Raw genomic sequence first — 22,950 nt, 5'->3', positions numbered from 1 at the left:
AACCAGGCTATCATTATCAAGAAAATCATAGCAGCTGCTAAAGTGAAATAAAACTTCTCTAAATATGAATACACGATTGCCTGTGCTACAGCATTGACTCACAATCAATGGAGTAGCAAAAATTCTCTGTCGTGCAGCGCGGTACAGCCACTTTCTTAAAGGGGCTCTGAAAACGCTTCCGAGGAAAGTGCAACTGGCTAAATCAGTTCATTGTGCTCTCCTGAAAACCTGACCCAAACAATACACTTCAACACGCAGCATAAAGCAACTTTTTCATTTTCATGCTCGCACCCTCCTCCATCTCCTGCACCTGAGTATGAGAGCTGACTATTGGTTACATTCTTTCAGACGTCAAGCAGCTATGGTGGCCGCGGCCACTAAGCGGCATAGCTCTGGCAGGTCAGGAAGCTCTGCTCCCAGAAGTGGAGTCGGCGGAGGAATGTCGACCTTCCAGCGTAAAAAAAGTGACGAGAGGAGAAGGAAAGGCACGAAGCTGCTGAAATTCAAGTTTCAACTACAGATAACTCAGCTTCTAAAAGCACATTAAAAACATTCTATCTGGTCAATATTCGTAAAGCAGCATGTTTTAACATCCAAGGCATACAGCAGATTTATAGAGCCCCTTTAAATATGTGCAGTGATATATCACAGCACTGAATTTGGCACCAGCCTGTTTGTGAGGCTTTTTAATACCGTGCATCAGGGCTATGTGTAGTACACGAAGATTTTTGGATGCCTTAAACATGAAAGCAATGCTAGCAGTGCAAGGGTGCAATCATGGTAAGTATCTTGTGTCCTGCGTTATGTCGAAGAATGTTGTGCTTGGATCTTTAATGTCAGACTATACACAACCATTAAATTGTACGCCATACAATAATGAAAACTTAATATTCAAGGTGAAATGACAGGATGAATGTCAATTTGCATTAATAAGCATTTTCAATGCATGGTACTTCGTAATTTATTAGACATAACAACGCAAAACAGACTGATTTTTCCATATACTCCGCGCCCTGCTCAGAAGAACCACAATCTAATTAATCTGGCCTCCACATATTCTGTTTTGTCTTTTGCCATACTGGTCATACCAACAGTTCATGTTACTTGCCCGTCTTTGTCAAGCGAAATGCTGCCAGGCTTAACCAACTATAAGCCATGATATAAGTTGCAGAAAGTGTACAGCACCCATTTATGCTCATGACATGAAGTTTTTCTCATGTCATGGACTGTTTCTGAGCCTCGTGATGCTGCTAGTAAGTGTGAAGAGCAGTGTACAAGAGCAGATGCCACAATGTCAGGCAGCTGTGCATACAAAAGATTATATTGCAAATGCCATTCATATAGGTGCCCCCCTCGCAAACATTACACATACCTATGCCATGAACAAACAGTGCAAAAACAATAAAATTACTAGTTGATGTACAGGTTAAGCAAACCTTTGACACTCAGCATACAAAACAAAGACCCCTTAATTTAAAAGCATTTGGCAGACCACAATGCAAGTTAACATGAACACAAGCCCGATGCCCCAATAGAAATGGCTTACCATCGACAGGAGTTCCCTTGTGCAGGCACCACGAGCACCCGAAATATCCATTGAACTGCTTCATGTTAAGCAAAGATGCCCTGGCTGGTGAGTCGACGCAGCAGCACGCCACAGTCACACTGGACAGCACAGTTTCAGTGGCATGCTTCCACGCTATGGTGCCAATGTCATTAAATGCCTTGACAAATGCCTTCATAAATAGATTTTGAGGAGGATGGGTCTTCGCAAACCACAACGGCCCCACAATCACATTGTGGAACCGAGTGTTGAAGGGCAGCTCATTTATGAGTAGCTGAACAGGCCATACACTAGCCTTACTAGACTTAAACACTGGTGACCCATCCGTGTTCATGGTGACTGTCAGGTCACTCCATTTTGCTTTCAGTTGGCTTCTTGTGCTTCGATACAGCCGCCCATCTGTGATATCTGCGTACATGGAGGGTACAGTCGAGGCCATTTGCTTCAAGCGCTGAAACAGTATCCCAGAGTACTGCGAAACGATATCGTAGATCTGTTCTTTCAAGTTGAAAATTAGAAAGAAACTGCCTCTTGCTATCAGCCGCCGCACCGTCTGTGTGGTATTGCAGTGCACGCATGTGAATGCGTGCGTTGTTTCTTTCCTCCTCTTGCTTCCAAAGTAACCAAAACAAACTTGGCAAAAGAAGTGAACCTGAAGTGAGTCCATTTCAGCCTCCCACATCTTTCTAAACATGTGCGCGGTGTCAGGCAACATGTCACTGCCACAAAGCGTGTTGATCAGCTTCAACAGCCCCTCTACTTGGGTCCAAGAGAGGCCTGCGTGTACAACGTACGTCAAAATTAGAAGAATGGCCTGCGCTTTGTTTATGGCCTGGTTGGGCAGGGTCTCTTCGGCACATTTTTTCGAAATAGCGTCTGAAGTTTTCGTCGCGTTCACTGAATGACGCTGGCTCTTCTTCGTTCGGAGGACCACCATCGTCACTCTCGTCGGCCTCACTGAAAGATGCCCGTTCATCCGTGTTGGGAGTGCCGCGTTCGCTACGCTCGCCGACGTCAGTGAGCGATGTCGACTCGCCCGAGTTGGGAGGGCTGTTTTCGGTACTCTCGCCGACCTCGCTGACCGACGCCAACTCGTCTCCGTTCGCAGGGCGGCCGTTGTTGCACATATCCGCAGGGTCTGATCCGACAGGGTGACCAACATCGCCCATTGCCTCTTCGTGGCAATCAAAAAAATCGTCAGGCGCTTCACTGCCATCAACAGAGCTAGAATCGTCTGCTGAGTGGCCGGAGCTGTCCGAACATCGGCTTCCGTGAGCATGGTCGGACTCGTCGCCTTGTGTCACACTATCCAAGTTGCTAGCGTGAGCGCGTCGAGCTCTCACCAGCTCATGGTTGTACGTCGTCTGCCTCGGCACATCCCACGGCTGTCCGGGCTCCAAGTACTGACGGTATCGCTTGCGCCGAGGAGTACTCATCGCTGTACGAGGAGCAAAAGTGCTTGCGGTGATGCCGGCCTCACGTTGTTGTTGTTGTCCTCAGAAAGGTTGGTTGGATGCGACTGCGCGCTAAGAAGAAAAAGTGAACGCGACCGAAGCCTAAATATAAACGGATTGGATTGGGTTGGATCGTGGAGGGTCGGCCCACTCGTTGGTTTTGCTGGCCGAGTGCTCAGCGCAGTGAATTAACACCTCAGGTGCCGTTTGAACCATCAAGCCACGTACCGTGGCGGGGCTTACTAGAGGCTTCCCGGGATCGAACCTAGCCGCGGCGGCCGCGTTTCGATGGTGGCGAAGTGCAAAGGCTCCCGTGTGCTATCCGATGTTAGTGCACATTGAAGATCCCCTGGGCCGAAATTATTCCTGAGCCCACCACTGCAGCACTTCACTCTTCATTTCTTCCTTCAATCCCTCCTTCATTCCTTAACTTAAGGCGCTGTTCTGGTGTTCGTGCACTCAGTTGTGAGACAGTTATTATACCATTTCTTTCCTCAAAAACAAATTTCTTATTTCTTTCCCCGTCAAAAAAAAAAGTTGACCAGGGGCTCAGACGAGTCAACCGGCTAAACTGGTGGCTTTTTGTTCGCTCTCCGCAGAGCCTGTTCGCCGACCGTCACTTGAAATGGCCTAGAGCAACCCCAACTGGGGTCCTTCAGTGAGCTACCTGATTTCCTGTTTGGGAGGCCGCTATAATTACAACCGGAGGAACGTGCGCATTGGGTCAGAATTTCAAAGCTCAAAAACTTTCGTGCTATGTTGTATGGCTCATTGCATGAATATATCTCTTGAAGTTGAACTCGTCACTTTTCCACCGTACCGCTTATAAATATGAAGGCTCTGCCTGAACCGGCCTCGCTGCACTTACTCGTTTCTTCACAAAAGGGGACCCAAGTGCCTGACTTGGGGAATTGTGTATGAACGTAGAAGTGAATATATGTATTCACAGTTCAAACGCTGTGACTGCATATCGAAAGGAGACAGTGCCGCTTAAATGCGCATTGCCTGCAATTCTAAGCATACATACGCGTACAATCGCGATCGAAAGAAACGGGAGCAACGCGGAGCGTACACGCTCAGCTGTTCGCATTTCTTTTCACCGCGCTTTTACTTCGATGGTAGCAAAAAGACGCTATAGAGCTGTCCGTGATGCATTCTAGGACTAGTACGTCGATCATGTAAGAGTGCGATCAAAAGAAATATGAACAGCGGAGCGCGCAGGCGCCGCGTTATTCGTGCTTCTTTCGATCGCGATAGTACGTGCAACAAATTGAGCAAAAAATTAATGTACTAACTGCATAACGATGCAACTATGTATAACACACAAAAAGAAACAAGGAAGACGCCGTCAACTTGCATTGATCATTCTATTGCTACATGCTATTTAATTGTGTCACCCCTCTTTACGTCACGACACGTGTGTTATGAATAACCCATAGAATAACCAACTATTATATAGCTTGTGTACGCGTACACTCTAGCTAGTGAAAAGAATTTGAAAGACATATGCATGCTGTTGATCAGTTAATTCTGTTTTCGTCTTCTTTTTTTTGCGATTGACACCATTAATACGCCTGAACATTTTAAGGGACATGAACTTTTTGCTGCTCTGTACAGCATGCACAAAGTCTTGCGAATATGTGCAGTAGCCTGATCAAATTAGCTATAGCATATTTACTCGAATCTAGGCCGCGGCTATGATTTTAAGCCGGATATATTTTATTTTTACATGTAGCTTGTAGCGGGCCAGCTCTCTATTGCAATAAACCATTGCAATAGAGATACAGTGAACTAGAATAATGTGTGGGAAGCAAGAGCCATCAAGTCCGTAGACATAAGGTTGGCCACGCCAGTAGGGCTTCAGAGTAGTTCTTGCACAGAGGCTAGAAGAAACCTTCTAGCCTCTGTAGTTCTTGTTATCACCGCAAACATGGTGGCGCACATTGCTTGCTACACTCAAGGCACTCAGTAAAAACAATAATAAAACCTTAGCGTAGAAAACCGAAATTAATCATATATACCTAATAGAGTAAATTAAATTAAATGTTAATTAAATATGACAGATAAATGCTTGTTTACAAGAAAAATTGGTGCGGTTTGGTTTCCGACAGATACGAAGACATTTGGTCAATTCGGTTGCCGGCCATGACTAGGCGTAGCCATACCGCTTCGGAGAATCCGCTTAGCGTACAGAAGTACTGAGGTGAGCACGCACTTTGTTCGAAGCAACACGATGTACGTGCTTTAGAATACGAAGGCGAGAATAAGCGGTACGTCGTATCGGACGCCGACGTTAGGGATTTCTGTCCCAATGACATCGACGACTTCGAAAGAGGGAAGTCGTACGATGTTTTTTGGGAAGGCGACAGCACCACCCGGGGCGGGTTTTACAAGGCGACCATTGTACACATGACAGGTAAGTGTTAGGACCCTTTCCGGCGTTGCCGAACACGGCTTTGGCGTTCACTTATCATAATTTTGCGGTAAAAATTGCAGACTCTGCAGAAGAAATGAGGACGTGGCGGCAGAACAAGCGCATGGCCTCGCGCAAGTCTTCCTCCAAGGAAGGCCCGCCGCGGAAGAAGGTGCGTCCAACCGGCTTTCCTGAGCTTGCTGAACATTATGCGCTTAGTCCACATTAACCGCTATTGTCGTTGAACCAGTGTCAGCATGTGTACTGTGTCCATGTTCTTGATATTATTGCTCCGTTTTTGGATCAGTGATGAGCCTAGGAGATTCATGCACGCGTTCCACGTTTTGCCTGCACAGCTTTCAGGTGTTGTCGGTCACACGGCAGCAATAAAAACGTCGTTCCAGTAGATTTCTTGATTTGCGGGTGGGCTTAGCGCGAGAAAACAGGACACAGGACGAGCGCTAACTTGCTACTGAAAGAAAGGGCCGGGTAAAGAAAAATGGGGGCCCTGGGCTAATGAGAATGTAGGCCCCCTCTCCCTTTCTTACCACTGACCCCCCTGTCCCCATGCTACACTACTCGAATAAATCCCATGTTCCATTGTAATTACACCTAATTAAAAAGAACGAAGTGCAACCAAAAGGATTCATGCAGCAGTAACGCAGTAGCATTACATTTACAGCGCACAAAACACAACGCGACTCTTGGAACGCGCGACACGTGTACATCTGTGGTCGAGCGCCGAACGCCACGGAAGAGCCACTCAAACCTACCGACAAGTTGCGGGGCTGCATTGCAGTGCGCTGCGCGCGCCGCTTACTCCTCTTTCAGTGACACCGTACGCAAGCCGACAGTGGGATTTTTGTTCGCAGCACTGTTTTAGTGCTCACGCATTAAAGAAAAGCAGGCTGAGCCAGCTTCCTGCAGTTAAGCTGGGTACTCCGGCTGCCGGCAGCTACTAGGAAATAGAAACACTCATTAATTAGTGTCCTTAGAGGGTATTATTGCAAGTTATTAAATTCATTTGATTATACATCGAACGTTTGCTACTACTCTCACGGGGCACATTTGAATAGCAGCATTTAAGTCCTGGATCAGTGGTGAGCGTGCTCGGCGCTGAGCCGAGTACCCGGGTTCAAACCCAGCCGCACGGCGGCCGCATTTTCATGGAGGTGAAATGCAAAAAGTTACCCGTGTGCTATGCGATTTCAGAGCCCGTTAAAGATCCCCAGGTGGCCGAAATTATTCCTCAGCGCTCCACAACGGCACCTCTTATTTTTTGCTGCCGCGGTGGATCAGCGTAACGTTATGGTGCTCAGCTGGTCACCCGAAAGACGCGCGTTCGATCTCGGCCACGACGGTTGAATTTCGATGGAGGCAAAAGTCCAGAGGCCCGTGTACTGTGCGATGTCAGTGCACGTTAAAGAACCCCAGGTGGTCGAAATTTCTGGAGCCCTTCGCTAAGGCATCTCTCATAGCCTGAGTTGCTTTGGGACATTAAACCCCCATAAATCAATAAACCAACGGAACCTCTTTCTCTCCTTTCATTCAGCCGCCGCGGTGGCTCAGCGGTTATGGTGCTCGGCTGCTGACCTGAAAGACGCGGGTTCGATCCCGGCCGCGGCGGCTGGAATTTCTTTGGAGGAAAAATTCTAGAGGCCCGTGTACTGTGCGATGTCAGTGCACGTTAAAGAACCCCAGGTGGTCGAAATTTCCGGAGCCCTTCACTACGGCGTCTCTCATAGCCTTAGTCGCTTTGGGACGTTAAACCCCATAAACCGAACCGATCTCCTTTCATTCACACCTTCCTCCCTCCCCTCAAGGCACAGTTGAGGTGTCCACCTAGAAGTGAGGCAGTTCTGCGCCTTTTATTTACTCGAAAATTAAATTTCACCTGGCTCTACAAAACCGATCCCAAGAAAAAAGAACGTACAAAATAAATTACCCCGGTCATGGCGGTCACATTTCGCTGGAGGCAAAATGCGAGAGGCATGTGCACTATGCGATATCAGTGGACTTTAAAGAATTTGAGGTGGTTGAAATTGACTGGAGCCTTCCACTACGGCGTTCCGCATAGCTGGACTTGATTTGGGACGTTAAAGCCCATAGTGGCCGCCGGAGCACAAAGTGAAACTGTGGGAGTTCCAAGAAGCTAGCACAGCCTGATTAGTTTTTCAATTTGGTAAAGCTAAAGAAGAAAACCTGGTGTTGTATATAATTCTGACGACCAAATGTCTTCTGTGCAAAATTCGAACATCCACCCGTGTGGCTAAAAAAAGCATTCTACTGCACGCGTTTATTTTCTCAACAGTCTGTATATGATACTCGCACACATAGACGCCGCTTCAAATTTTGCTGCGCATTCTAGTTTCGTTTTTGCCTACCCTGCTCTAATCATACTTGTGACACTGATGCGTTGCATTGCCTTATATTTGTATGCCATGCAGAGGGCGCCAAGAAAGTATTTTTCACATCGGATATATGTGCGGGTTTAAAAATTAATTAGTGGATTTTTAGCGGATTATGAAAGCCATCCCAGCAGAATTCTTGGTGGCGAGGCAGAAGTCCAACCTGTTATGCCGACACCAGGATTCTCAAACACACTACACCTTCAGACGCCACTGGACGGGGGGATTGACAGAAAACCACGAAAACCCTTCCGGAATCCGTACACAAACGCGTATATCGCTTCGTAAGAAAGGAGGCCCCCTCCGGGGTAGCAGGGGATTCCTGTTTTTGCAGCTCGACAAGCTGCGCCCAACTGATTCGGCTAAATGAAGTTACATAAGGTGGGGGGCCCATCTTCTCGTTCTGGTTTTCATACGCTTTATATGTGTCGCTCGAAGTTCCATTGCCCGCGGTTCCATATACTAAGCAGGTTAGAATAAGTGGGCCCCTTCTCCTGCTGTCCGAGGTGAGGCCCTGGGCTGCAGCCCCCTTAGACCCCCCCATAATCCAGCGCTGAACGGAAGCAGAATTATTTATTTATTTATTATTTATTTAGCAATACTGTAAGCCTTTGACAGGCCTATACAGGCAGTGGGTTACAAAGGTATTCACAATGTACAACACTTTGTAAAATATATTAACACTAGAACTTGTTATCTGAAACAGAACATCATTCCAACCAAAATCAAACGATAGAAAAGAGGAGGAAATAAAGAAAAAGAAAGCTTCCGCATTATGGCACTGAGTGAAACAAAGATTCTACCTTATTGACAAAGCTAGACACAGAATCGTCGTCAACAACATCCCCTGGCAATGAATTCCAAATCTCTACGGACGACGGAAAAAAAGAAAACCTAAAAGTATTGCACCGTGTGACGTATGGCCGGATGTGCTTATCTTACTAGCTCGAGGGGCTCTGTCCTCGTTGGCATTGCATAACCCTTCTCGCAGCGCCGCCTTTCCTCCTCCGCTCTAAGAGTGTGTTCGTCGTATTTTCCCGTTTTCGATTGTTTACTGGATGTTTCTATTGCACTGATCTGTGCACTTTGTTTGAATTATTCATAGCGGCGACTTCGGTTTTCTTATGTTTGCACTCCCTACTTTGCGCACTGATGTGTGCACCTTGTTTGAATTATTTGTAGCGCCGACTTGGGTTTTTTGTTTGCACTCCTTACTTTGCACCAGAGGGAAATAAATTTGTGTGCAATTGACCTACTGCTTGCCACTGTCCTCACAGCTCTCAGAAAGTCTACAGAGAGAATAGTGATGCTGCATCTAGTTTGTTTCCCGCCGCACTTGCTCAAAACATAAATCAATTTCTTGCCTTTTCCCTCGAATGCCAAATGCAACACTTATCCTGCAGTTCCTGAACGTGGTAACGTTTTCGCGGTGTCAGTATAAGCTCAACGCGGGAAAACTCAAGTCGCCGCTACGAAGACTTCGAACCAGGTGCACAGATCAGTACAGTGGAAACATCCAGTAAACAAACGAAAACGGGAAAATACGACGAACACACCCTCAGAGCAGAGGAGGAGGGGTGGCGCTGCGAGGAGGGTTATGTAACTCCAATGAGGAAAGAGCTGCTCGAGGAACTGAATGCATGCCCAGCTGTCCACTGAGGACAAGAAGCAAGTTTGGTGTGGATGTTGTTTTCTAGGCACCTTGAAAACTGTCGAGCCTTTGCGCACTGGCAAGCCAAAGCCATAACAGACTGGCTTGCAGCATCAAGCTTGTAACCATGCATGCTCGTTGCGTGCAAAGTTGGTGTTGTTTACGAGGCCCCTCTGAGTTGTAGCAGTGCCTAAATAGCGCAGACCGGCCGTTGCTTCAGTGAACGCCTAACTGAACACGCTGCTTCTTTTAAATCATCTCAGTCTAACAGCCTGCTTAAGCATTGTTTGAGCTGCAAATGCCATCCTCTTTTTGGAAAAACAAAAGTTCTTGGCCGTTCTAAACAACAACTAGCAGGGGAGCTTCTTTAGGCTTCAGTTATTCATAAGTTACGAAGCAATAAGTGCGTGAGTGACTCTAGTTTTCTGCTGTGAAATTAATCTGTTCCTAATTTCTGATTAATTTCTAGGGTATTGCTGTTTGAAGGTGAAAGAGGTGCTTCCAGTTTCTTTGTGTGCCATTTTTGTCATTGTTTAGTCTGAGATATTGCCTTTATCCAGCCCCCTCGTCGTAATCAGTGGATAGCGGGGCATGTGCACTCAGTTCCTCGGGCTCGTAATTCTGCTTCACCGTGCCCTTTCGCCTATTGTTGATCTTGGCTTGATGCCTGTATGCTACTAAAATGATGCCGACAACATAGCCTTCATATGTATGTCACTACAAGCCAGTCTGCCCTATCGTTTTCTGCTCAACTGTCTGTGTTTGCATTAGCGAGGTGGAAATGTTGTGATGCGCCGAAAAGAGCATAATGGCTTTGGAAACAAAACGGTGTCTTGAGTAGTTTTGCCGAACACTGTGTGTTATCTGCCTACGACTTTTGATGGGGGGATGTGGTTGTGCATACTGCCAACTAAAAAAAAAGTTTTTTGCTCACCTTAGCCTGCAACAGAACTGTAATTATGCATATGACTAATGACACCCTAAATGGCAGCGACTGAAGTAAACCCCCAGTGTACATATGCTTCCTGACCCTCTCTTTAAATCCAATACAGCTTTAATCACTTCATTGTGAACAAAGAAAGCTCCTGCACAGGAGGCAAAATGACTTGTTATAATTTTTATGGTTGCAATTTTGTCACGTTCTAATGTGATGTCTAATCAGAGGAGTTTCTGTTAGTCTCATTTTTGTACCAGTTTTCTTGGGGTACAAGCTGCCCCTTAACGGGGTAGTTGGCTTTCCGTGGGCTAAAATGCTTGGGAAAAGGTTTAGGACCAGTGGTTATGGTGCTCGGCTGCTGACCTGAAAGACACGAGTTTGATCCCAGCCGCGGCAGTTGTATTTCGATGTAGACGAAATGCTAGAGGAGTCGCTTTGGGACATTAAGCCCCATAAGGCCTAAATCATTCGTTTGATAAGTCAGTATTTCATCCTGCTTGCAAAGAGCTTACATCCACTTCATTTGGTGAAGGACCAAGAATTTGACTAAGCACTTCTTTATTTTTCAGACCAAGATGAACCTTCAGTCCAGGGCTAGGGCCCTGGCAAAAAGAAGGGCTGAAGATGATCTGATGGAGGACGACATGGAAGGTACTGAGGGCTCAAGGGAAATTAACCTTCAGTCCAAGGTTGTGGAGTTGGAGGCAAGAGTAAAAGAGCTCGAGAGCCTCAACAAGGAGCTACAGAAGGCCCTCTGTGCCAAAATTTTTGATAAGGGCATGTGAATAATTTGTGCTGTAAATGCTTGCTTGTTTAGCAAGTTTGCTTTTTGCACCACGCTGTGAGGGGGTGCCCTCCATCTGCTATTTTGCATAGGCTTTCACCTTTGGTCACGAAGTGACAGCTTTTGCGATGCTATATACTTGGCTAACAGTCGAAAAGGGCTGCCTTCCTGCAGGAGGTGCTCACTATTAGTAGGATTTACACAGTTCAAGAACTGCATGTGAAAAACACTTGCACAGTGTTTAGGTTGCATCAAGACAGCTGTGTGCCATCAATTGATTCTACCTTTGTAATTTTAGGTATGAGAAGACAGGGAGCATTTCTGTACAATTTGTGTGCTCATCTTCAGTGTTCTCAACCTGGCATGTCTGTCCAGTAATTTGATGCTTCTCTTTGTAAATTCTTCTCAGATTCTTCCATATCGGAATCCAGGCATGGGCTATTGAGTGCGAACTGTGTGCAGCCAAGGCTACCTGAAGCAGCAGGTTCGTAAAGCTCTTTTGCAACGCAGAATGGCATAGCGAGGTTGCAGGTGTTTCAGCATTTGCTATTGAATCTAGATTAGAGCACTATTTACACTGGCCAGCGCCCACTTGACCAACTGTGTGTACAAAAAAACGACAAAAATGGCTGAAGCAAAATGTCATCCTTGGAGTACACCTAAAACATGATCGTTGTGGGCAAATCATTGTTTCAAAGAACGAGTGAGAGTGCCACTTGAAAAAGCACTTCTGGTGTTGAAACAGGTTCTCTGTGCCGGTTTCGATGCCAAAAGTGTTTTGTCAGGTGGCGTTCTCACGCCGAGCTGCAAGGACCAGAATGTAGAGGTGGGGTCTGTTGCTTTTGCCCCCAATTTTCTTGGGGAAAATTGCCGATCATGCCTGATGTGGTTTTGTTCGAAATTTTTTTTTTAATTTCAGGGAACCTACTATTGATAAAAATGTGCTGAAGTTTTAGTGGAAATGAACGATATTTCCACATATTTTAAAAAATGAGCACTGCAGTGCCAAGCAACAATGATTAATAATTTTATATTGCCATTGAAAACAGAAAACAAATTAAAGTGCTATGTTTCCATGAAACCTTGGCATTATCGGTGTATCCCACCGTGTGACTACAACTTGGTGAAACATTACTGATTTGTTGTAAAAGGCTCAATGTTTTCTTCTTTCATTATAGTTTACGCCTTCTCTAGTGTGCATTTCAATGAAAAGTTATGCTCATTACATTGACAATGAAGTGCATTGAGCTTGTGTCACTAGACAGCGTCGCAGTTCTTTGCATTTATTGGATGAAGCAGTAAACGTGATCCGCTGAAACTTTTGTCGACGAGGCGTATGTCACTGCGCCATAACAACTTCGGGCATGAAAACTCAAATGGATGTTGCTCTATACTAAAACTTAAATTGTTATCTGGAAGGTCAGGTTTGCATTACACTTTGGTACATTACTTTTCCTGGTATGCAATTGGTATGCAATTGGGCACTCTGACATGGTTTCCAGAATTGGAATGCATAAAAACGGGTGCATTCACTCATTGAAAAACTGTTTCTAAAGATATTCTGCAGCATTTCTAACAAAGCTGTTGCAGAATCTAGCATCTTAGACAGTAATACCCCTGTTACATGGGCAGTTTCAAGCAAAGTTGTTGATTAACTTACTCTAGATAAGGCAACAGCCTTTTGTGTGATTTGGTTGTGAGAAATTCTCTTGACTAGGTGAGTGTGACAGGTCCATTGACGTCCATCTTATCAGTGGACCTGTTCAATTTGGGCCGCTGACTTTAGTCAAATTGAAGTGTAGTTCAGATCTCAATGGCTGTTGGCACTGGCTTGTAACAAAGCTTACTGCTATTCAGTTGAAATGACAGTCAGTTGAAATGGTGTTTAAAGGGGCCGCTTAATAGGGGTGCAAGTTTTCCATTGCACTGGAAAAGTTGGGTGCTGTCAGTCCCATTTACATTTACTGATACTGAGTGGAAGGCTAAATAACACTAGTGTATGCAAGATGCAGTTCAGATGCAAAAAGCACTAAGCCAGGCAGAATATAAAGTGAAATGCAAGGAAGTCAAGTTGCATAAAACTAAATTTAAAGAATAGAAGAATATGCAGAATGTCAGAGATATTCGCTAAAAATGAAACGATCTCATGTGGTCATTAAATTTCCAGTCCCCAACCGTGCTTCTGAGGCCCTGTGCCAGTGTGCCAGCAGCAGCAGCAGTCCTCCACAGACTGTGTCTGCTTCACCTCCGCTACAGGCAGCCGGTATCAACTTTTTGTGCTTTCATGCGTTTGAGGCACCCTAATGTTGTTTACCTCAGTGCAGAATTTGTGGTAACTGCAACAAGAATTTTAATGTTAGGGCCTTAACTAGTCCGTTCTAAGCAGCATGAAATGTACCGAATTTGCATGATTGTAAGGTGACCCCCATATTGCGTGTCAGAAAAAAGCAAACAAACTTGGAGGTTGCTTAAGCTTCGCCTTTAAAAGTAGAATGTGATAGCATTACCCGGCCACCGCCACTTATCGTCAGCCGCTATTGGCAGCCGCATGCAGGCATGGCCGTGGTCACATTCCAAAATCAAAATGTGTCAGTCACTGGGCTATTCATCAACACTTGCGCCATCGTCCTCACTAGCACTGCCTTAGTCGTCGCTGCTGCGGTCTGACAGCACGTCGTTCTAATACCGCCATCCAGGGAAATCCCTCACTGCGAAAACAACCAAAGCACGTGGTTGTTCACGAAATCCTGCACTCGCAAACAGCCACAGCACGATATCACATGGAACAACTGCAAGTTTTGCCTCACTGCAGCTGCCACACCTGCCTGTATCCCTCATTCTGAGATATCGAACTTGCAGCCTGGCACGTAGTTGTTCGTTCGTTCAGCACCAAGAATGGCAGCCATCTTAAATGTAGCCGTCAACAAGCACTGGACGCTTAACAGACCCAGAGCACAAATGGTGATTGATGAAGCACTTCATTAAAAACTGGTAAAACGTGGCCGGCAGTTCTCAAATGCGTCAAACAAAGCCACAAAGAAACTACATGCGAGCACCGTCGGCTCTTCTATCAGCTACCAACACTCCCCAGAAGTGCTGCTATTCTGAGTGGTAATGCCGTCGCGATTGGAACTTCGGCCCTTCCATCAACTATCGGCATTTTTTTACTGCTGAATGCATTGATGAAAGTAAAAGATAAAGCCTTCTGAAAAAAAAAAGCAGGATGGTCAAATGCAAGCATAAAATTGCAACCACGCGCATCCCTGGTATCTCGTTTCTCTCGCCTTTATTTATGGCGCTATGGTTTGGTTTCGATTGTAAGTCGAACCTACTAATTCAGATTCTCAAATTAGAAATAATGGGTCGACTTATAATTGTGTTAATGCGCTACATTATTTGATCATTTCGCTGGCATAGATTGGTCCAGCTGCTGCTTTTCTGGACAGGGTGCAGCCAAGCCTAATTGATTTTTCCTGAAAGGAACAGAGCTTTCACTAAATATAAACTCTTTCACTGAAAATGAAATGATCTTATGTGCTCATTAAATTTCCAGTCCCTAGCCTTGCTCCTGGGACTCCGAGCCATCATGTCGGCACAGCTTCACCTCTGCCGCAGCCAGCTGGTATGAACTTTTTGTGCGTTTATGCTTCTCAGGCACATGTTCACCTTAGTGCAGGAGTTCAGTTAACTGCAGCCTTGCTGGTAATTTTAAGAATTTTAATGTTACAGCCTTAATTTGTCCGTTCTAAGCAGTATGAAATGTACAGTATTTGATCATTTCACTGCCATGCACTGGTCGTGCTACTGCTGTTCTGGACAGAGTCCAGTTAAGCCAAGTTGATTTCCCTAAAGTGAATGAATCTCACTAAATATTGTCAGATAGCAGGTATGTTCTTGTTGGAAGCACTGCATTTGTTCATACAGCCGTGCCTTGTTAATATGTATTATCGGGGGCAAAAGTCACTGGTCCATCGCGCATGGTTGCGGGAGCAGCTGAGAGCATATCACTGCGAACTCTCGCGGCCGTGCACCTGGTGAAGAGACCAGTGCTCGGCGCATGCCAGTCCTTTCTTAATTGTGAGTGCGCAAATTCTGTCCCTCCTAGTTGCCGCTCATCGTTTGTTGAGCTCGTGCCGCTAGGTGTTGTTGCGATAGCAGCACGCCGCTGACTCGTCAGTGCAGAGAGCCACTTCTCACTCGGTTGTGCAAGTGCTTGCACAAGATTATAATTGCGCTTGTCGCTCGTCTTCGCCACTTTTCAGTGCAGCGCCTAAGGTCTCAGGGGTCCCTCATGGGGAAATTTGCTAGCTTACTGATTTTTTGTTTCTCTAAAGGCACTCCTCAATGCTTGCTCAAGTTTGTAGCATCTTGCTTGACCTTTTAAATCGAAGAGGCAGCAGCGCGCGACTGGTACGCTGGAAATGCGTTGTTCGTGGCATTGAGTTTTTTGCTTTATTTCTTTAGTATGGCTTTCTTTAGTATTTCTTTGGTATGGGGACCCAGCGGCACCCCCCCCCCCCCAAAAAACTGTTCATTACCGTGAACTGCATCCGCAGTGAGCTATCTAGGTATTGCGCAGATGGCTCTGGGGAGCACATGCCTACCACTGCACAGGTGTAGTTGAGTGCCCGCGTAAGCGGATCACGGTAGCGGATCGCACTACATGAAAACTGCAACAACTGTTATTTTTTTCTTTTACTCATCAATTTTCTTTTCAAACATAATTGCTAGAAATGGCAAAAGATGCTGCATATTGGCACGTCCTTTTTCACCGTATATAAGTTGCATCAGTGAGAAAGCTAAAAAAAATACTTATACACTGGAAAATACAGTATGTGTTTGACTGCGCCAGACAATCACTTTTGTGCACCAAAAAGCATTTTTGGCGGCTCCAAAGTGGCTTCGGCCAATTATATCACTGCATTTATATTGAGTTCCTATTAGCAAGGTACAACTGTAGACGTGCATGGCTTGTTTTCATAGCAAAGCCATTTATTGGCATGACAGGCCTTGGATATTTCCTGTCAAGTTGGGAATAGTCGTTACAGGCCATGTGAACTGTTCTCTCGCTGCCAAGATTGTCATTGTTTTGGATTGGCACTGTGTAGGAATGCTGTGCTATTGTTCCTCATTTGAAAATTCTTTTAGAAGGTAGGATATTTGAATGCAACTGGCTAATGTGTCATTCTTGTTTCGTGAACAGTAAGCGACCCTGGATGCGAGGACCCTGGATGCGAGGCGCCTTTTGTTGCAGGCTCCGGCCTACAGCCGGTGGCAAGACGGTCAAAACGTATGTATGCTGAAGAAAACTTAAGAAAGAAGGCTCAGAAATATGTTATTAAGCTATTCTTGGATGCATTTCCACGCTTCCCTCGCAGTAATAATGCCTTGGAAGTAAAAACAGGCGTAACTTGGGTTAGGAACACATAATTTCATGTGTGGCCAGCTTTTCTGATTACCAAGCTTCGGCAGGCTATTGGCAGCAAGCAGGTTCACTTGTGACCAAATATCGTGTTGTGGGCAACCTTCAGAGCATGTTCTGTCCTGAAGGGTGGCCTCATGGGCAGGGAAGGGAGCTCTTCGCTGCATCACGTGCAGCTGTTTCATTGATGTGCTCTCATACATAGTAGAGATAACGTCAAGTTTTGTGGGATGCGCATCATGAAGGTTTCAAGAAGGTCAAGGTTCGTCTGACTGGAAGAAAACTATATACGACAAATTATACTTATTTAGCGCAACCAGGACAGAAACGTGAAGAACGAAAAACAAACACCAGCAATACACGAGTGTTTCATTCTTTGTGTTCTTGACCTGGTTGTACTAAAAATATTATATTTAAATATGTATAGTTTGTCAAATCCAACTAGCCTAACATCTAGCTCTTTTAAAACTATTTGCGCTCGACTCGAAGGGTACTCATTGGCGGCTGCTCATTGACACAGTCATCCCTTCTTAAATGGGGTTGAGAGCCGAAGACAGGAAAGTGGGACAGAGGGCAGTTCATAGGAACTAAAGTGAAGACATATGGGAGAGGGATAAAAGTGTGCTCTCCGCTGAGCGGTTCAGTGCGGGAGAATGTCTAGAGTGCCCAATTGTCTTTGTGTGCACAAGTTCTTAAAATTATCCAAAATTTTAAATTAGTGATGCTTTCATGTTCAGAATCAATAATGCATGGGGTGTACTACTGCCCATAGGGGCCCAGAGCCATCTTCGGCCCTGCAACTAATGTAGATAGGTTGGCTGCACAGGTACATCCTCCTTGCCCCAGTTCTAGAGGGTCATTTAAAAGAAAGGCTGGTTTGTAAAATATACCCAGCACGCTTTCCTCATGTGACCTGTGAGGAAGGGCTGAGGCCTTAAATTCTTTTGCAGTTTCAGCGGGACTTGTGGGCTTGAAAAGTGAAGCTTTTCCTGTAACTTGACAGTACCCTTCTCTTTTCAAGCTCACATGAACTGAAAATAAGTGCTCAAGTGTAAGTCAGGGTCTGAACCTTCGAGAAACAGTGAAAAACATGTTACAAGTTAGTAAATTGAGATATTTTCTCCAACCGAAACTTTTTAAGGGGGGACGAGGGTCTTAAAACTAACTTTTTTATTTATTGCTAGAATCTCATGAAATAATGCACACAGATGCATTTTTCTCTTCTGATTCTAAATATGCAGTCATAATTGAGCTGGTGGTCTTAGATCTTGCGAAGTCCAGAATGTAATTAGGTAATTTCTTACGCAGCTTTAATGAACTTTATCATTGCAATTTGTTGCTTTTATTTACATGAACTGACAGCCAGAGAGTTTCCATACCCAATGACATTCTTCGTTTTTCTCTAAAGGCATGCCATCCTGACATACTATGTCGACATACTAGGGGCATATGTTGTCACTTGGTTACTCCTAGGATGAATAAGTGAAGATTTAGAGGTGCTTGATTGCATCTGCAAAGATGATCTGAAGCTGTTTTTCAGGAATCGCATTAAAAACTGTGCTTCATATTTCTTACATCTTTTACATGTCTTTTGTTTCGCCTCATAGGCCACAGAAATAGGTATTCTCATATTAGCGGAGTTTTAGGTCAAGTGAGCTCTGTATCTAAAACAATATTACAAACCATTTATGCTTTGCTCATATCTGTTCTTCAGGTACATGTTGGCCATGGCAACTACTTAAGTAGCTGCACATGGGAGCGGCTGCTGGGGTCTGCCATGGACTCGACCTTCTGTAAACAGTTGGCCGTGTCCCTGTGGGGCAGCGAAACCCTGTCGCAGAGGAGCCTGACAGGCACTCTGTCAAACTATGCCCTTTCGAAAGGGCTTACAAAAACCTACACTCCACTGTCCCCAGTGAAGGTGGCTTCAGTGTCAGGTAAGCTAAAACCATTAGTCTATCGCAGTGCACTATGCATTTCAATAAATCTGCTTTCAGCTGCATGCGTTTCATCATCAATTCTTACTAGTGTCCTATACTTTTTTGTTTTAGTTTGCAATGTGGCCCATTGTGTTCTGTATAAGGTACAGTCTTTGTCAGAAGTTTTTTAGAGTCCAGGGGGTTCACTTCCAAGCTATATACTGGGACTCCAGAGCGTTCCAGGAAGTCCTACTTCTTGCAGAAGGCAGTACCAGAAATCTTCTAATGTCCAGGAAATTTGGAGCACTAGAGATCCATTAAGAACGACACAGTGCTGCTCAAAAGAAACCCCCTGGGCTCCAAACTCGCATGCACTGTTCGCTTCTGGGGAATCTTATTTTTCTGCTGCCGTCACAGTGGCTGAGTGGTTGCGGTGCTCAGCTGTTGACTTCAAAGACACAGGATCGATCCCGGGCGCGGCAGTCGCATTCTGATGGAGACAAAGTACTGGAAGCCCGTGTACTGTGCGATGTCAGTGCACATGAAAGAACCCCATGTGGCTGAAATTATCAGAGCCCTTCACTGTGGCATCCCTCATAGCCTGAGTCACTTTGGGACGTTAAACCCCATAAACCTTCTCAGTTTCGCCGATGGCCTCTGCAGGCCAGCGAAAGCTCCCACAAGTTGACGAACGGCAGTTTTTTACTCCATTCGTGGCAGTTTTTCATGCGATTCGTAAATGCCTACATAGACGCTACATCATTGGCAGCAAAGGTTGCCAGACGTGCAAGCGTTTCCGGTAGTTTTTCTCTGTTGCTTTCGTCATGCAGCTTGCAAAAGATGGTTTACTAGGCTAATAAACGGTGAGGTTCTTTGTGTTTTTAAGGTGGTGCAACGTGACAAAACAGAGATTTAATAGACATGCCATGCTTTTTTTATAGCCAAAGGCAACTTTTCGCCTTATTCTCACCTTCATTTGCCGTTCATGCTTCCTCGAGGGACAGGGGTTGGAAGGTTTCTATAGCAGCTCCTCGTCTGCAGAAATGCCGAGTAGCATTCTTCAATCCTAACTGCCCATCAAATGGAAGAGCAATTGTTTTCTCCACTCCACACAGTGGAGACGGAGTGTCGAGTTGAGGTGCACTTCTGATTTCGGCGGTTAGCCTTTCATAGCCAGCAAAGATGTGCAATAAACTTTATTTGCTGTTAATCTCCCAGATAAGTACTAAAACCTCCTCATTTCTCATCAATGCACACTCTGTGTGCAAGGAACTTTGTCACTCCATTTGTCACCACTTTGATGTATGCCATCCCAAATTCAGGGGCTGTATAATTTTTGAAATTTTGTTGAAATTGCTTGAAAACCTTTGCAATTTTCTGCATCTCTCTTCTGTTTTCCCCCAAGTCCCAAACCTACGCGAGTGTAAGTGGGTTTTTAAACTCCAGCTAAATTTTGTTATTCATTAAAGGGCTTTTCTCTCTACCGCTTTGCTGGGTGTATCTGAAGTGTGATATTCTGCACCAGTGTGTGAAGCTTTGTTCCCCAGAGCTATTGGCCCGAGGTAGTAATTTTAGAGCCTTGCATTCTGGGCCTGGTTGCGTTTTGAGCCTCAGAGTTGTGCTGATATCATAGATAGAATCCAAGATGGCAGCCTCCAATGCAGCAGGGTATCCCAGCAGTTGCCATGGGAACCGAGGTGGTTACATAATGGAATAAAATAATAGCAGGTGGCAGTGTGATGCTCGAGCACCACAGCTCGAAACTAAACTATGTCGATCAGTATATGTATATCTGTCTGGCACGCATTAAAGTCTGGCTGCTTAGTCTAGACATTCGTGTAATAATTGTGGGTGAACCGTTTGGCATAGAATGTACCAGATGGTGTCATACGATTCAGCCTGTCGTGCAGCATAGACTTACTAGTTAGAGCCTATCTCGCAGCATGGATTCGAACTGGCGACCTATGTTAGGTGTATTAAAGCTCGTTATTCGATCACTGCCTCAGAATCTGCTCATTTTTTATATTCAACCACACTAACATTACTTATTACCCCATCTGCGCAGATTCCTTCTGGCACTATTTATTTATTTATTTAGAACATACTGCAGGCCTACAGTAGGCCCAAGCAGGAGGGTCGAATACATAATATATGAAAAAAAGAACAGGTTTAGCAAAATTGAAAAATGTTAAATACAAGTTGTAACACAAAATACAGCAATAAATACAAGGCTCAGATGCAAAATACAAAAAGTAAACGTAGAAATAAATGGCTCTCAAATTAAATGCAGTGAAGAAAACATAGAGTCAAAAGAATCAGCTCTGGTTAAGAGATCTGGCGGACACCTGTTCCACTCCTCAATGGTGCGTGGAAAAAATGAGTATTTAAAGGCATCCCTTCTGAAACAGAAGGGATGCTCGGCCGAGGACCTGCAAAAGCGCCACAAGAAAGTGACGCGCTACCTGGCACAGAAGTGCTGTGACCTGCGGCGGTAAATATCTGTTCAAGCCAATAGTCTTATATGCATGAATAGATTGGGTGAGCTCATGTGCTCACAAAATTCGTAAACTTGATTGTATTTCCTAACTGTCTGTATGGGACACTTAGGCACTGGAATAACCTGCAAATATTACTGGAATTTGCCTACTATAGTGAGATACTGCTTTACCCAATTTCTGCTTAAGGGTAGTCGACTACTCAGATGAGCGCACGGAAGATTATGTATATGAACCAGACTGTTAACAGCACTTATGGACCACATTAGCAGACAGATAAAAGCAAGGATTGGGAGTGTTTTGTAATGTTCACTGGGCATTATTGAAGATAGCATCCATTGTGATTATTTACTTGTCATCCAAAGTAAACGATCTTCCCTTTGCGCTCATGTTTTGAGACTGTTGAGACCGCGCGCAGCCAGGCTTTTCAGCGTGGAAGAGAGAGCTTTAGACAAGGCATGCAAGCGCTCTGTTCCTGCACGTTAAGTAGATGTCGGATGAATCTTGAAAAAAATATATGAACGACACGCCAGGAATATGACTACTCCAACCCTTCGGAGATGTGCAGCGCGCAATATACGGCCATGCCAGGACATATGTCTTTCTGTTCAAACTTTCTCTAGAACCACTGTCACTACGCAGAAGCAGGTAGCAGTATCTGTACTAAGAATTCGTATCTTAAAGGAAAAAAGAAAGCACAATGTTCACCTTTAGCACGATTTCTGCAGTGATGTGCGTTCTGCCGGCTGACAGTACACCGCTTGCTTGGTGTTGTCGGCCTAACCTGTGCTTTACTCAAGGTGTAGCGGGTAGCGCTTTTGAACTAGCCACCAGCGATCACTGAAAAGTCTACTCTTTTTACCGCCTCTACAATACCTTTATGGTGGTATGAACGTGCAGTTTATTTCCCCACCGTCCTCGTAAGTGAAGCGTGTGGAAAAACTGGCCAGGCGGACCGCCTCGCACTGATGGATGTGGGTTGCGTGCACGGACGCAGTCGGAGCCGTCGGCAGAACAGTCATTACAGGCCATGGTGCACTTGGTCACACGTTGCATGCACGTCTCCGTCTTGATTTCTATCTGGAAACAGCTTGGTTGACATCACTTCTGTCAATAAAGTGCTCTGCATGCCAATGTCTCTCCCATTCCGGACGGTTCCCGCCAGCCATCGTATGAAGCGGGGTGTGCATATTCTTCAGTTGTATAATTGAGGCTTTTAATGCATTATTCCTATGGGTTTACGTCGAGCCTGTGCCAATTTGACGTTAAATGGGTATCGTTGCATGAAAGCGAAATGCATAATCGAGATTCCACTGTATGACTTTTGTAACATTTGCATGCATTTGTTGTGTATGCATACTATATATATTATTGTTCTTTTTCTTCAGCTAGGACAGTCGACAAGAGACCTGCAGAAAATCCTGTGTACAGGGGTGGAAGTGCTGCGCCATGCTGCGCCAACTTAATCTCCTGCGCCAAGATGCGCCTAAACAGCAATTTACGCCCATTACAAGTACACAGAGCCAAATTTAGACGAGTGTTATTGTCAGCTGGGCAACACTGAGTGCTCGCTATGAAACGGACGCAACTGCATTGGCATCGACAGTTGGGTTCGCTCTTGGAGGAAGGAAAAAAGTTACCGAATGCACTGGAAATTCTAGTGTGCTTGGCGAAAGCCTTGTGGTCAACCCACAGCCGCTTTCCCGAACTGCTTGGCGCGTGGCGGGCTTCCCGCGTGTGCGGTTTTTGTCTTTGGTGACTGCGGTATCTATTTTGATTGCAATGTTTTAGAGCGAGCTCTTTGGCGCCTGTTTCGCGGCGTCGCCATCGCTGGTGTTCATTGTGTTCACTGGCATTGACATTTTACACTCTGATCATTTTAAGGAAAGGAAGCGTTGCAGTG

At 45.3% G+C, this 22,950-nt stretch overlaps 1 protein-coding gene and 1 pseudogene across 1 annotated transcript; one reads left to right on the top strand and one right to left on the bottom strand.

Annotated features, from left to right (window-relative positions):
* The window catches only part of LOC149361059 (uncharacterized), a 41,710-nt pseudogene that overhangs the window by 9,119 nt on the left and 9,641 nt on the right, over positions 1-22,950 (bottom strand).
* LOC149361060 (uncharacterized) lies at positions 4,168-21,047 on the top strand. Its single transcript, XM_089567445.1, has 9 exons — positions 4,168-4,183; positions 5,267-5,434; positions 5,515-5,603; positions 10,997-11,204; positions 13,379-13,467; positions 14,765-14,833; positions 18,348-18,570; positions 20,618-20,642; positions 20,960-21,047. The coding sequence occupies exons 1-9, from the start codon at positions 4,168-4,170 to the stop codon at positions 21,045-21,047; spliced, it is 975 nt and encodes a 324-aa protein (XP_089423571.1).

This window comes from Amblyomma mixtum, chromosome 2 (genome assembly GCF_055824585.1).
Source record: "Amblyomma mixtum isolate Tamu chromosome 2, ASM5582458v1, whole genome shotgun sequence".
Taxonomy (NCBI): domain Eukaryota; kingdom Metazoa; phylum Arthropoda; class Arachnida; order Ixodida; family Ixodidae; genus Amblyomma; species Amblyomma mixtum.
Note: the sequence above shows the minus strand (reverse complement) of the source record. Positions and strands in the feature narration are given on the sequence as shown.

What these genes read in the sequence shown, in the direction of transcription:
- LOC149361060 (XM_089567445.1), top strand. An exon ending in AAGGCCCGCCGCGGAAGAAG is followed by an intron (nt 5,604 to 10,996) that starts GTGCGTCCAACC and finishes TTTATTTTTCAG; the next exon opens with ACCAAGATGAACCTTCAGTC. An exon ending in CTGCTTCACCTCCGCTACAG is followed by an intron (nt 13,468 to 14,764) that starts GCAGCCGGTATC and finishes TTAAATTTCCAG; the next exon opens with TCCCTAGCCTTGCTCCTGGG.